Raw genomic sequence first — 15,222 nt, 5'->3', positions numbered from 1 at the left:
TTCCTTCGACCGCCCGACGATGTCCCCAGTTGAGGTCAACAGCTCCCCACCTCAACTGTAAACAGTGTTGGTGGAGGTCTGCTTCCCCCTCCTGAGGCGCCGGATGGTTTGCCAGAATTTCTTCGAGGCCGACCGGTAGTCCTCCTCCATGGCCTCTCCGAACTCTTCCCAGACCCGAGTTTTTGCTTCCGCGAGTGCCTGTGCTGCCGCACGCTTGGCCTGCCGGTACCAGTCAGCTGCCTCAGGAGTCCCCCGGGCCAGCCAGGCTCGGTAGGACTCCTTCTTCAGCTTGACAGGAACCCTTACTTCCGGTGTCCACCACCGGGTTCGGGGATTGCCGCCACGACAGGCACCGGAGACAGGCACCCATCGTCCATTCGGACTCAATGTCCCCAGCCTCCCTCGGGATCTGGTCAAAGCTCTCCCGGAGGTGGGAGTTAAAGATCTCCCTGGCAGAGGGTTCCGCCAGACGTTCCCAGGAGACCCTCACAATATGTTTGGGTCTGCCAGGTCTGTCCAGCTTCCTCCCCCGCCAGTGGATCAACTCACCACCAGGTGGTGATCAGTTGACAGCTCAGCCCCTCTCTTCACCCGAGTGTCCAAGACATACGGCCGGAGGTCAGATGACACGACCACAAAGTCTATCATTGACCTCCGGCCTAGGGTGTCCTGGTGCCACCTGCACATATGGACACCCTTATGCTTGAACATGGTGTTTGGACAAACTGTGACTAGCACAGAAGTCCAGTAACAAAACACCACTCGGGTTCAGATTGGGGAGGCCATTCCTCCCAATCACACCCCTCCAGATAACACTGTCGCTGCCCACGTGGGCGTTGAAGTCCCCCAGTAGAACGACGGAGTCCCCGGTTGGAGCACTCTCCAGTACCCCTCCCAGGGACTCCAAGAAGGTCGGGTACTCTGCACCGCTGTTTGGCCCATAAGCCGAGACAACGGTGAGAGTCCTATCCCTGACCCAAAGGCGCAGGGAAGCGACCCTCTCGTTCACTGGGGAAAACTCCAACACATGGCGGCTGAGCTGAGGGGCTATAAGCAAGCTCACACCAGCTCGCCGCGGGCAACTCTAGAGTAGAAGAGAGTCCAGCCTCTCTCAAGGAGCTGGGTTCCAGAGCCGAGACTGTGCGTGGAGCCCCCAACCCCAGGACTGGCTCCAGGGTGGGGCCCCGGTGAGGCCAATCTGGGCAATGTGAACTTCCTTGCTGTTTTTTCTGTCATTAGGGGCTTATGAACCAATCTTAGTCTTCCCATCCAAATTTAACGCCAGTTCCTCCAATAATTCCAATAAAAACTGTAAAAGTTAACTTTTTTGATAAAACCATCTTTTGTCCAAACTTCAATCACTATAATTTTCCACTGTTTTCCTTTCATTCATACTCTATATTGCATTTCCTGTTTCACAAATATTATACAGCCTCCTCCACCCTATCTCTGTGTATACTATCAAAACCTTTAATTACAAAATCTACTGCTGTTTTTAGTCAAGGTTCATGAATGCATAAAATTTCTGGCTTATTTCTGAGACCTTTAATAAATTATTTAAACTCCTGACCATTTGCTTTTAAACTCCCTGCATTCTGTATATAATATAATAATCATTAAAATATAATAGTCATTAAATCTTGTCCCCAGGAATCGCTGCATGGTTTCCCGTCTTCCTCAAGTCTTCTGTTGATTTGTTCCCAGGATAAATCTTTCATATCCAAGAATTTGTCAGCTCCTTTAACAATTATCTTAATTTTCTCTGTTTTGTGTTTGACTTGACCTGCACGGTTGATCAAAGATGCAACAAACGAAATTAACTTATCCACATCCAGTTCTGTCGTCCTGTTAGCTTGCTCTCTTTGACCTCCTGCTGATCTTGAACTTCGATTGAGTTTGTCTGTTTCTCCCATTCCCTTCTGTCCTTGCACTGTCTTTACTGCTTCAGCATAACAAATCAAATCAAATCAAATCAATTTTAACTTAGGTTGCTAACTGTTTTAACTGTTTTTATGCTGGCCAACACAATTACAGGCCTGCACATTATCTCCACAATCCTCAAATCTGTGATACCTCCACATTTAGCACACCTTTGCGTTCCTTTACAAGCCATGGTTATATGCCCATACCTCTGGCATTTGTGACACCGAAGTGGAGGAGGAACATAAGGCCTGACTGGGAAACTCATACATCCTATCTTTATTTTATCCAGGAGTATTGGTAGTTTCTGAGCTGTCTTCATCAAAGGTGTTGGTGTGTAGTATGTTGATTAAAGAATTCTGTGGAGGCAAGGCTGGGTGAAATGATAGAGCAATCTTTACTGAAACAGATCGCAAGCTCGCATCCGAACCAGGCGGCCGATACCTTGGGTTTTCAAATTTATGACAAAGTTCTGCCCAATGCTTTGCCCCCTGCTCTATCAGAAATCCTATCACCTTCGATCATGGAGACCTACAGAATACCACCCCCGTTCTCTGGTGCGCGGGTCCATTTTAGAGTCCATTCGCTCATACCAACCTACTTCCTTTAGTTGTTTACTTGTGGGGACTGAGGGCCCCTCTACTGAGTGAGAGAAGAACAGGATGGGTCTGCCTGACGCCCCTGGTGAAATATCACTCGAGTGTATGCGTTGCATGACTGTGATGATGTCATCTAAAGTGGACCGGCAGGTCTTTCTATACTTAGATGTATACTTAAATGTATACATTGAGTGAACTCTGAACCTCAGTTCTGACGCACACTACAGGGCTGTTTATGGCTGTTTAATGTCTCCTGGATATGGGATCTTTACGTTGTCGCATTTCCACACCTACTTAAAGGGAATCATCTGGTCCTGTCCCTTCCTGTCACTTAAAGCTCAGGGCTGTTTAAGACACACACAGACACTACATATTGGCCCTTATTTATAAAACGAACATAAGGCAGAAAACCGTTCCCCACGCTTTTACTGATACCATTTTGGTAAAATAAAATCTGATTCTAATTAAGGGAATACCTAATAACCCCGCTGGCAAACCCTGCTTCAGTGCAAGAACGCAAATTCAATAGTGCGCGCACACGCACACAGGTCACAGTGGAGCTGCTTCGGGTTGCTGAGGGGCAGGTGTCTCTGTCTTGGACCAGCAGGGAGAATGCTGCTGTACACCCCAGAGAAAGTGTGCAATATCATTTTGCCCTGTTTGATTTTGCACAACATTGCATTAGTGAACGGAGTGCCTTTGATGTGCCGGCGCTTCCAGGATGCCGATCTCCATCTCGGAAAAGTTTCTCTTCTTGCCAGTGTTTCTTCTCTCCATGTTCGACCTCGGTGGGCGAGGCCTCCGAACCAGGAATATTTAAGGGCATGTTCTGTCTGATGCGGTGGTTAGTGATACAGGAGCTCCACAGGGGACTGCACTGTCTCCTTTCCTGTTCACCTTATACACCACTGACTTTCAGTACAACACCGGGTCGTGTCACCTGCAAAAGTTGTTGGGTGTATAAGTGAGGGACCGGAGGAGGAGTACAGGGCACTGGTAGACAACTTTGTGGAGTGGACTGGACAGAATAACCTGCGGCTGAACATCAGCAAGACCAGAGAGATGGTGATAGATTTCAGGAAGAAGAGGAAGACGGCTTTCCAACCTCTGTGCATTCTGGGAAAGGATGTGGAGGCGGTGGAGGATTACAAGTACCTGGGTGTTACCATCAACCACAGACTGGACTGGAGATCTAACACTGAAGCTGTTTACAAGAAGGGGATGGGCAGACTTTACTTCCAACAGACTCAACAAACTGATCAGGAAGGCTGGCTCTGTGATTGGCTGCAAACAGGACACTCTGGAGGCTGTGGTGGAGAGGAAGACACTGAAACAACTGTTATCCATCATGGATAATCCTCTCCACCCTCTCCACCTCACACTGGTCAGACAGCGGAGCACATTCTCCAGAAGGCTGCTTCAGCTTCGCTGTCGTAGCAACAGATACAGGAAATCTTTCCTGCCACAATCCATCACTTATTACAATAACTCTCTCACCTCTGCCTGACAGAATTCTGGTCTCTCTACTGTTTTTTGTATATATTATTATTGTTATAGCATATTTTAGATATTTTGTTTTGTTGTATATATATTATCATTGTTTATTGTTTATAGCACACTGTGCACTGTATATAAACACTATGTATATATTGGATTCTATTTATGTTATGTACAAAGTGCTTTAATTGCGGACCCACTACTGCGGTAACAAAATAATTTCCCAGTCTTGGATAATTAAAGTAATTCTATCTATCTATATAAAGCAATCCCAAAACTATATTTTATATTCCAAACTATACCAAAAGCTACTAAATAGCGCTGGTGAATATTTGATTATATCAAGTTTTATCAATGCTGCAATCAATAGGAAGAATTTAAGAAAATGTTCCATAACTTTTGGGGGTCTAATCATTTTGGCCTAAACTGTACATGGAAGCTACTGTAAACACTACAACTATTAAACATATAAGTGTTTATATAAGAGCAGGACACGAGGAGCGATAATAAGCGGGACACATGAGAGCGATTAACTCGACTTTTTAATCATCACTTTAACAAAAATGGGCACATCAGCATGAAGATAGACACATAAACATATTTTGACATCTTCTCAAGGGGAAATTGTTCACATTCAGCATCAGCTCATCATTTCTCCTGTTTATATTGATCCTCTGAGGATTCTTCAAGTGGGTCATTTAAAGTTAAAGTTTTGCAATTATGCATGAAACACTAGAACTGAACCACCTCCAACAAACTTTGGAAATACCAGGCTACTCGCCTGTACGTGTCATCAAATGTCTCGTCAAAGCAGACTGATCGGACAAACTTTCCCCAGGCAACACTATGGTTTCTCACTTGTGTGAGTTCTCATGTGACGTTTTACGTTACAATGATGCCTGAAAGCTCTCCCACATGTTTGGCAAGAATATGGTTTCTGACCTGTGTGGACTTTCATGTGAACTGTTAAGTTACCTTTTACCATGAAAGTCTTCCCACATGTTTGGCAAGAATACGGTTTCTCACCTGTGTGGATTCTCGTATGTATCCTTAACTCACCAGAAGACTTGAAAGACTTCCCACATGGTTGGCAAGGATACGGTTTCTCACCTGTGTGGATTCTCATGTGTTCTGCTATGTGTGCATGTTGTCTGAAAGCTTTTCCACATGTTTTGCAAGTAAACGGTTTCTCACCTGTGTGAGTTTTCATGTGGAATGTTAAAGACCTGTTTAGCCTGTAAGTCTTTCCACATGTCTTGCAAGAATATGGCTTCTCACCTGTGTGGATTCTCAGGTGGCCTACCAAGCGTGTACGTCTGCTGAAAGCTTTCCCACACGTGTTGCAAGAAAAGGGTCTCTCACCTGTGTGGACTCTCATGTGGATTGTCAACTGACTAAGAGCCCTGAAACCTTTTCCACATGTTTTGCAAGAATACGGTTTCTCGCCCGTGTGGATTCTCAGGTGTGAATTCAAGTGGGACATACACGTAAAAGTCTTTCCACATGTGTCACAGCTGAAAGACTTTTTACCTGGGTGAGTTTGAGCTGTTTGACGTCTTTTCTTTTTCTTCAGCTCTCCATCTCCAGCTGATCCTGAGTCTCCATGTTCTCCTCCTTTCTGGTCTGGGCTCTCAGCTACATGAGAGTTGTTAGAGAGGAGCTGGTGGTCACTTGTTGGTTCTGCTTCACTGTGGTCACTTTCCTCATAAGCTGGAGTCAACATGACGGTATCCGTCTCCACCTTCAGTACAAGCTGCTCTCCCTCCCGACTGGTGCAGAGTTCCTCCTGTTCCTCTTTAATCTCTGGAGGCTCTGGGTCCTCTTGGTCCAGACTGGAGTTCCTCTCCTGGTTACAGAGCTGCTGGTCAGCCAGAACCTCCTCCTCCTTACAGACATGTTGCTGTGGGAGCTCTGGAGGGACATACAACAAAAGACAGACAATATTTAATCAACCAATCAACCTTTATTTATCCACCAGAGATCATTGAGAGGCAACCCTCATTTACAAGGGCATTGAGGCCCACAGAACAAAGGCTGAATAACAACAAGTAGAAATACTCAGAAAGTTTCAATAGCTTCCAGGTCATGTGACCCACTGACTCCAAACCGATGCTGAATTGTACTAATACACTGGGTGATTCAGAAAACTGTCTCTTGTTTTCTTTACTCCATGGTTTATTTAAATTTGGCTTGTGAAACCCTCTTTGATAAATGTTTTAAACATGTTCTGAAATGCTCAGACCCATCAGAGTATGTTTTCCCGCAGGTCTTTTAAAGGAACAGCTTCTCACCTGTGTGGATTCTCACATGGACTTTCAAACAAGACGACTTGGAAAATATTTTCCCATATGTTTCAAAAGAATATGGCCTCTCGCCTGTGTGGGTTTGAAGGTGTGCATTCAATTGGGAATTAAAATTAAAAGCCTTCCCACATGTGTCACATTTGAAAGACTTTTTACCTGGGTGAGTTTGAGCTGTGTGACGTCTTTTCTTTTTCTTCGGCTCTCCATCTCCAGCTGATCCTGAGTCTCCATGTTCTCCTCCTTTCTGGTCTGGGCTCTCAGCTACATGAGAGTTGTTGGAGAGGAGCTGGTGGTCACTTGTTGGTTCTGCTTCACTGTGGTCACTTTCCTCATAAGCTGGAGTCAACATGACGGTATCCGTCTCCACCTTCAGTACAAGCTGCTCTCCCTCCCGACTGGTGCAGAGTTCCTCCTGTTCCTCTTTAATCTCTGGAGGCTCTGGGTCCTCTTGGTCCAGACTGGAGTTCCTCTCCTGGTTACAGAGCTGCTGGTCAGCCAGAACCTCCTCCTCCTTACAGACATGTTGCTGTGGGAGCTCTGGAGGGACACACAACAAAAGACAGACAATATTTAATCAACCAATCAACCTTTATTTATCCTCCAGAGATCATTGAGAGGCAACCCTCATTTACAAGGGCATCGAGGCCCACAGAACAAAGGCCGAATAACAACAAGTAGAAATACTCAGAAAGTTTCAATAGCTTCCAGGTCATGTGACCCACTGACTCCAAACCAATGCTGAACTGTATTAATACACTGGGTGATTAGGACACACCTTGTTATATGGACTTTACTGCTCCTCGTATTTGTCATTAATGTTTTTAAGTGAAATGTAATTTTCCCAATAGCTTCCATCTCATCTGACCCACTGACTCCAAATCAGTGCCGAAATGTCTTCCTAACAGGTTGAATGAGACACACCTCTTTCTGTTGAGTTTTAGTGCTCCTCACATGTTTCGGAACGTTTTGTGTGTTAAATCGTCATTTTCTGAGCGGAGTTTCGCCGCCGTCTTCTATAGAACGGAGCCCAGTCGTGCAGCGGACACTCAGAACCTCCGGAGTCCCGGAGTGGAATGAACCAAAACGAGGGAAACACTCGTATGTTCGCTCCATGTAGTGAAACGTGGCTGCGATGCATATGTCCCCCTCTGTGGCCACTCCAGGGCTCTGAACATTAGTGTTATTAAAATAAGAAACTTTTACTCACCTATCCTGTGTAACTTTACTTGGGGTTTCCAGCAGATATCCAGCATGACGCGCTGCCGATCGATCTCTTCCTCGTACTGGACGATAGTTGTTTTAAAAACTCTGAATATTTCTTCAGCAGCAGCAGTTAGTCGCTCGTTGACAAACTCTCTCAAACTCTCAACTGAACTCATTGTTCTTTAATTACTCATTCAATAATGAGCTGCGCTGTGACTCAGTACCGTCTTCACTTCATTCATTACACACAGCCAGCTAATGCTGCTAGCTGCTACTGTTTACTTCTGTTACCTCGTGCGTGATCTGAAAATCAGACAGAGCCGCTACAAACCACGCCCCCTACAAAAACACGCCCATACGACACTACGGTGGCTGTGAAGGTCAATTGCACTTGAAAAGTAAAAAGAAAGGAAACAATTTTCACAACTTTAACGGTTGATTCACAACAATGTCTTTCAATGCAAACAATGCGCTTGAAACAATAGATTAATACAAAAATATGATGTAATGTAATTAAAAAGATTATATAGGACTAATAACAATGACAGGACGGGAAGGGACAGAACCAGATGCTTCCCTTTAAGTAAGTGTGGGAACGTAAATGTCCCATGTCCAGTAGACATTAAACAGCCATTAACAGCCCTGTAGTGTGCATCACAACTGAAGGTACCCTCAGTTAAGAGGTTCGGAGTTAACTCAATGTATACATTCCCATCTAAGTATAGAGAGACCTGCCGGTCCACTTCTGATGACATCATCACAGTCACGCAACACACACACTCGAGTGATATTTCACCAGTGGTGTTAGGCAGACCCGTCCTGTTCTTCTCTCACTGAATGGAGGGGCCCTCAGTCCCCACAAGTATACAACTAGGAAGTAGGCCGGTATGAACGAATGGACTTACAAAAGGACTCATGCACCAGGGAACAGGGTGGCACTTGGCTTCTCAGCTAACAAGGCTGCCTCATTGTTGAGAGGTGTGACTTGGCTGACGACCTGAATGTCTTCTACTGCAGGTTTGAGAAGCCAACATTCACACCCAACACCCACTCCAGCATCAAACAACCCTCATCACCCCCTGCACCACCCTCATCCCTCCCTACTGACCTCCCACCATCACTCAGTATCTGTGAAGAGGATGTGTGTCAGCTCTTCAGGAAACAGAAGACAAGGAAACCTCCTGGTCGAGACGGCGTCTCACCCTCCTGTCTGAAGGTCTGTGCTGACCAGCTGGCCCCCCTCTTCACCCATATCTTCAACAGATCACTGGAGCTGTGTGAAGTCCCCTCCTGCTTCAATAGCTCCACAATAATCCCAGTCCCCAAGAAACCACTAATCTCACGACTCAATGACTACAGGCCCGTGGCGCTGACGTCTGTGGGCATCAAGTTCTTTGAGAGAGAGAGTGTTGAGCTACCCAGAGGACATCACAGGCCAGTTTGGATATCGGAGTCAGAACAGGTCAGTGGATGATGCAATCAACATGGGACTGCACTACATCCTGCAACACCTCGACTCCCCAGGGACACATGCTAGAATCCTGTTTGTGGACTTCAACTCAACGTTCAACACCATCATCCCAGACATCCTCCACTCCAAACTCACCCAGCTCACTGTCCCAGCCTCCATCTGTCAGTGGATCACAAACTTCCTGACAGACAGGAGGCAGCAGCTGAGGCTGACACAACAGTTGTCAGCCTCATGCTTACAGACGGGAGGTGGAACCGCTGGCCCTCTGGTGTGGTCAGAACAATTTGGTGCTGAGCACTCTCAAAAATGTGGAGATGACAGTGGAGTTTAGGAGTAGCCCCGTACACTGCCCCCCATCACCATTTTCAATAACTCCCTGTCTGTTGTGGAAACCTTCAGGTTCCTGGGAACTTCCCAGGACCTAAAGTGGGCCCCCAAAGTAGACTTCATCATTAAAAAAGCCCACCAGAGGATGACATTTCTGCCCAAGGAGCTGCTGATCCAATTCTACACGGCAATAGTCCAGTCTGTTCACTACACCTCCATCATCGTCTGGTTTGGATCAGTCACCCAACAGAACCAGGAACAGACTGATACGGACAATCAGGACTGCAGAAAAAATCACTGGTGCTAAACTGCCCACCATCCAGGACCTATACACATCCAGAGTCAGGAAACGGGCAGGAAACATCTCTGCGGACCCATCAGACCCTGGACACAATCTGTTTGAACTTCTCCCCTCCGGCAGGTGCTACAGAACTCTGTACGCCAAAACAGCCATACACAAGAACAGTTTCGTCCCCCAGGCCGTCACACTGATGAACACTAGATCGTGAGCTTTCATGTCACAGACTCCCACCACATCCGACACTCAGCCCCCCTGCTCCACTGTGTCCCTCTCATCTCTCCTGGTGAGAAATGAGTTGAGGAAGATGAAGGTGAAGAAGGGTTGTAGTGCGGTCGTCAACTCCGTGAGCTAGGAGACGGATGGATGGACGCTTTTCACCGGCAACCGGGGCTCCTCGCTGGTTGCAGTACGGTCGTCAACTCCGTGAGCCGGGGGACGGACAGACGGACGCTCGTCACCGTCAACGTCAACACGTGGTTGTGCGCTTCTTTTACAAAAAGACCACGACAGCTCTCAAACACTCACTATAAAGCAGCTAACATTGAAAATGAGTATAGTGGCGCTGAGCTAGTTGTACAGCTGTGCAGCGCCGCTGTTCCACCATCTGGGGAGAACCCTGTGTGTCGTTAATGATGTTTTTGTTTTTACCGGCAGGTACCAGAACCCGTGCAGGACTCTGCCAGGTGGGATCAACTCCAGGCATCATTAATCAGCTTGCGGAATTTGTCTCCTTGTACTTGGCAAAAATGCAACGTAAAGCGGTTGTAGACACTGTGAAACGCCTGGAAATAGCAGTATAGCCTTCCCCCTTATTATGAGCCTCTGCGATCTTCTTTCTGAGCTCAAGACTGATTTCCTTTGTCTTTGGCATGATGAGTAGAAGTAGTCCCTCTCGATAATGTGAACAAGTGCCTTGTTCCTAGGAGCCCTTTTGTGCTGATTGAAGGCTCAGAATTTTAGGAAAATGTTCCATAACTCCTGGTGGCTAATAATGTGAGCCTCAACTGTACATGGAAGCTACAGTAAAATCTACAAGTATTTAACATATAACTTTTTATGTAAAAGCAGGACAGGAGGAGCGATAATAAGTGGGACACATGAGAGCGATTAACTCGACTTTTTAATCATCATATCAACAAATATGGACAAATTAACATGTAGATAGACACAAACATATTTTGACATCTTCTTAAGGGGAAATTGTTCACATTCAGCATCAGCTCATCATTTCTCCTGTGTATATTGATCCTCTGAGGATTCTTCAAGTAGCTCATTTAAAGTTAAAGTTCTGCAATTATGCATGAAACACTAGAACTGAACCATCTCCAACATATCACTCACTGGTGACGGTGGCAGAAAAGAGGACACTGGACAAACTGCTGGACATTATTGACAATGCCAGCCACCCCCTGCACACCGTCATCAGCAACCAGAGGAGCCTGTTCAGTGGAAGGCTGCTCCTTCCCAAGTGTAGGACCAACAGACTCAAGAACTCCTTTGTCCCGACATGGCCACAGATATTACAGAGAGGTAATTCAATTAATCGCTCTGGATAACCAGCTCATCTTCGTGTCAGAGGATCAGGGTTTTTGAATCCCCGGTATGCCCTTATCCCCTCGGCATTACATCACATTGACTCCACTGTCGAGTTACAACGTGCCGTAGGCGCACTATTTTCGTGTGTCTCATACAGCAGAGCATGTAAAACAGCCGATAGAGGAGAAAAAAAACGCTGTGAAATAGACAAGCAACATGTCCACGTAATTTAACATCACAACGTAAGGAATATGAAAAAAGCAGTGATGATATGGAGGCACCAAGCACTTCACCAAGCAACACACTTCAGCTGCTGTACACGAGGGTCTGCTGTCACAGTGCAGCGTCACACACTCACCTGCTAACACAAGGAAGGTGGAGGACAATACTGTAATAGCATTATGCAGACTAAGACAGAACCGTATGAAAGTATAGACTTTGTTTCAACAAAATAAAAAAATATAAAGAAACAGCTTGGGTGCAGGTACTTTTTTCTTAATGCAGCTGTATTATCCAGGAAAATATTAGTTCAGGGAGTTTATTGTTTACTGTTTATTGTTTAACTATTTAGTTTTGTACCTCCGTTTTTCTACTTGTAGGCTGCTGGAAATCCAATTTCCTTGCGGGAGTCATCCCAAAAGGATCAATAAAGAGAAGTCAAAGTCTAAGTCTATACTTTGGAAAAACAAGGCTACTCGCCTGTACGTGTCATCAAATGTCTCGTCAAAGCAGACTGATCAGACAAACGTTCCCCAGGCAAAACTATTGTTTCTCACCTGTGTGAGTTCTCATGTGAGTTGTTAAGTTACCGGTTTGAGTAAAAGTCTTCCCACATGTTTTGCAAATAAACAGTTTCTCACCTGTGTGAGTTCTCATGTGCCTTTTCAAAGCAGATAAATCAGAGAATGTTTTCCCACAGGTGTTGCAAGAATACGGCTTCTCACCTGTGTGAGTTCTCGTATGTTTTTTTAAGTTACCACAATACCTGAAAGTCTTCCAACATATTTTGCAAGAATACGCCTTTTCACCTGTGTGGATTCTCATGTGACTTTTCAAACCAGATGAATCGGAGAATGTTTTCCCACAGGTGTTGCAAGAATACGGCTTCTCACCTGTGTGAGTTGTCATGTGATGTGTCAAGCCACTGGTTTGGTTGAAAGTCTTCCCACATGTTTTGCAAGTAAACGGTTTCTCACCTGTGTGAGTTCTCATGTGAACTATTAAGGTACTGGTTTTACTAAATTTCTTCCCACATGCTTTGCAAATAAACGGTTTCTCACCTGTGTGACTTCTCATGTGACATATTAAGTTACCTGTTTGATTAAAAGTCTTTCCACATGTTTCGCAAGTAAATGGTTTCTCACCTGTGTGAGTTCTCATGTGACGTATTAAGTGACCTGTTTGATAAAAAGTCTTCCCACATGTTTTGCAAGTAAACGGCTTCTCACCTGTGTGAGTTCTCATGTGACTTTTCAAACTAGATAAATCGGAGAATGTTTTCCCACAGGTGTCGCAAGAATACGGCTTCTCACCTGTGTGGGTCCTCGTATGTTTTTTTAAGTCACCACAATACCTGAAAGTCTTCCCACATGTTTCGCAAGTAAACGGTTTCTCACCTGTGTGGGTTCTCATGTGCCTTTTCAAACTAGATGGATCAGAGAATGTTTTCCCACATGTGTTGCAAGAATACGGCTTCTCACCTGTGTGGACTCTCATGTGGATTGTTAACTGACTAAGAGTCCTGAAATCTTTACCACATGTTTTGCAAGAATACGGTTTCTCGCTTGTGTGGATTCTCAGATGTGCATTCAATTGGGACGTAAACTTAAAAGTCTTTCCAAATGTATCACATTTGAAGGACTTTTCACCTGGGTGAGTGTTATGTTGAATGTCTGATGAGTTTTTTGCATAATCACTGTCACTTTTGCTTCCGTGATGTCTATTCTGTTGCTTCTGCTCTCCATCTCCAGCTGATCCTGAGTCTCCATGTTTTCCTCCTTTCTGGTCTGGGCTCTCAGCTACATGAGAGTTGTTAGAGAGGAGCTGGTGGTCACTTGTTGGTTCTGCTTCACTGTGGTCACTTTCCTCATAAGCTGGAGTCAACATGACGGTATCCGTCTCCACCTTCAGTACAAGCTGCTCTCCCTCCCGACTGGTGCAGAGTTCCTCCTGTTCCTCTTTAATCTCTGGAGGCTCTGGGTCCTCTTGGTCCAGACTGGAGTTCCTCTCCTGGTTACAGAGCTGCTGGTCAGCCAGAACCTCCTCCTCCTTACAGACATGTTGCTGTGGGAGCTCTGGAGGGACACACAACAAAACACAGACAATATTTAATCAACCACTCTGTGATGGAAATGTTGTACTTTGTGAAGAGAGATTTGAATTGAAGTCCTACATAGGAATGTTCAATGTAACTGTTTGACATGACCTGTAACCTGTGACCTTGTTTTAGGCCATTTTATTACCTATGTCTGGTATTGAGTGACCACTGAAGCTTAACTCTTCCTTATCACTTCCTTCTCTGTGGAGTATTCCTTTAAGTGCAGGTCATAAATTAGGAACTAATTGAGTGAAAACACACCCACAAAGAGGGATATATACCATGCTTTTCTCTTCAGATATTGAGTCTTCACTTTGTAACAGACCTGCGTGTTGCTCTGTGAATGCTCCTCTTGTACAAGATTAAAACCTTGTTTGAATCTTGAGCTGACTCCGATCTCCTTCCTCCAGTTCTAAATTAACGCAGAATTATTGTAACACACTCAACCTTTATTTATCCTCCAGAGATCATTGAGAGGCAAACCTCATTTACAAGGGCATCGAGGCGCACAGAACAAAGGCCGAATAACAACAAGTAGAAATACTCAGAAAGTTTCAATAGCTTCCAGGTCATGTGACCCACTGACTCCAAACCGATGCTGAATTGTATTAATACATTGGGTGATTGGGCCACACCTTGTTGTATGGACTTTACTGCTCCTAATATTTATTTATTCATGTTTTTAAGTGAAATGTAATTTTTCCAATAGCTTCCATCTCATGTGACCCACTGACTCCAAACCGATGCGGAAATGTCTTCCTAACAGGTTGAATGAGACACACCTCTTTCTGTTGAGTTTTAGAGCTCCTCACATGTTTCGGAACGTTTTGTGTGTAAAATCATCATTTTCTGAGCGGAGTTTCGCCGCGGTCTTCTATAGAACGGAGCCCAGCCGTGCAGCGGACACTCAGAACCTCCGGAGTCCCGGAGTGGAATGAACCAAAACGAGGGAAACACTCGTATGTTCGCTCCATGTAGTGAAACGTGGCTGCGATGCATATGTCCCCCTCTGTGGCCACTCCAGGGCTCTGAACATTAGTGTTATTAAAATAAGAAACTTTTACTCACCTATCCTGTGTAACTTTACTTGGGGTTTCCAGCAGATATCCAGCATGACGCGCTGCCGATCGATCTCTTCCTCGTACTGGACGATAGTTGTTTTAAAAACTCTGAATATTTCTTCAGCAGCAGCAGTTAGTCGCTCGTTGACAAACTCTCTCAAACTCTCAACTGAACTTATTGTTCTTTAACTACTCATTCAATAATGAGCTGCGCTGTGACTCAGTACCGTCTTCACTTCATTCATCACACACAGCCAGCTAATGCTGCTAGCTGCTTCCGTTTACTTCCGCTGGGTGTCACGCTCTAAAGCTCCGACTGAGGAAGTGCGGAGGCTTTTAGTTCCGTTTCAGACTGAAAACATTTAATTCAGAACATGTTTAAAACAAATCTGACTACAGTTGTTAACTTCAAGACAATGATTGGGCCAACAAATGTTCTCCAGTTGCTAAGCAGACTCAAAAGACTTTTAATATTTTTTTTCCATTTCTTACATGTTATTTAAATTCATGTAACTATAATTAGCACCATCTTTATACTCTTTTCACACAGTGTGTTTACACTAAGTTTGTGTGCTCCTTGTATTAAGGTGTAGACCTACTCTGCTTAATTCCACAAAGAAATGTGGTACTCTTTTCTAAACTGCTACTTTGAACTAACAGCTAACTTACTAAAGTATTTAACATATA

At 45.0% G+C, this 15,222-nt stretch overlaps 1 protein-coding gene across 2 annotated transcripts in view; it reads right to left on the bottom strand.

Moving 5' to 3' along the window:
- LOC115592703 (gastrula zinc finger protein XlCGF57.1-like) overlaps nt 1–13,187 on the bottom strand; it is a 32,584-nt gene extending 19,397 nt beyond the window's left edge. The window contains exons 1-2 of one of the 2 annotated variants that reach the window (XM_030435756.1): nt 12,018–13,187; nt 10,730–11,933 (exon numbers count right to left, since the gene is read on the bottom strand). In XM_030435756.1, the coding sequence (XP_030291616.1) occupies nt 11,920–11,933; nt 12,018–12,873 (870 nt within the window). In that variant the 5' untranslated portion in view covers nt 12,874–13,187 and the 3' untranslated portion in view covers nt 10,730–11,919. Of the gene's footprint in view, nt 1–10,729; nt 11,934–12,017 lie in introns of those variants that run through there. The other variant, XM_030435757.1, reaches the window with a different exon arrangement.
- Nucleotides 13,188–15,222: the final 2,035 nt, after the last annotated feature.

The sequence above is a fragment of the Sparus aurata genome, chromosome 12 (assembly GCF_900880675.1).
Source record: "Sparus aurata chromosome 12, fSpaAur1.1, whole genome shotgun sequence".
NCBI lineage: Eukaryota > Metazoa > Chordata > Actinopteri > Spariformes > Sparidae > Sparus > Sparus aurata.
Note: the sequence above shows the minus strand (reverse complement) of the source record. Positions and strands in the feature narration are given on the sequence as shown.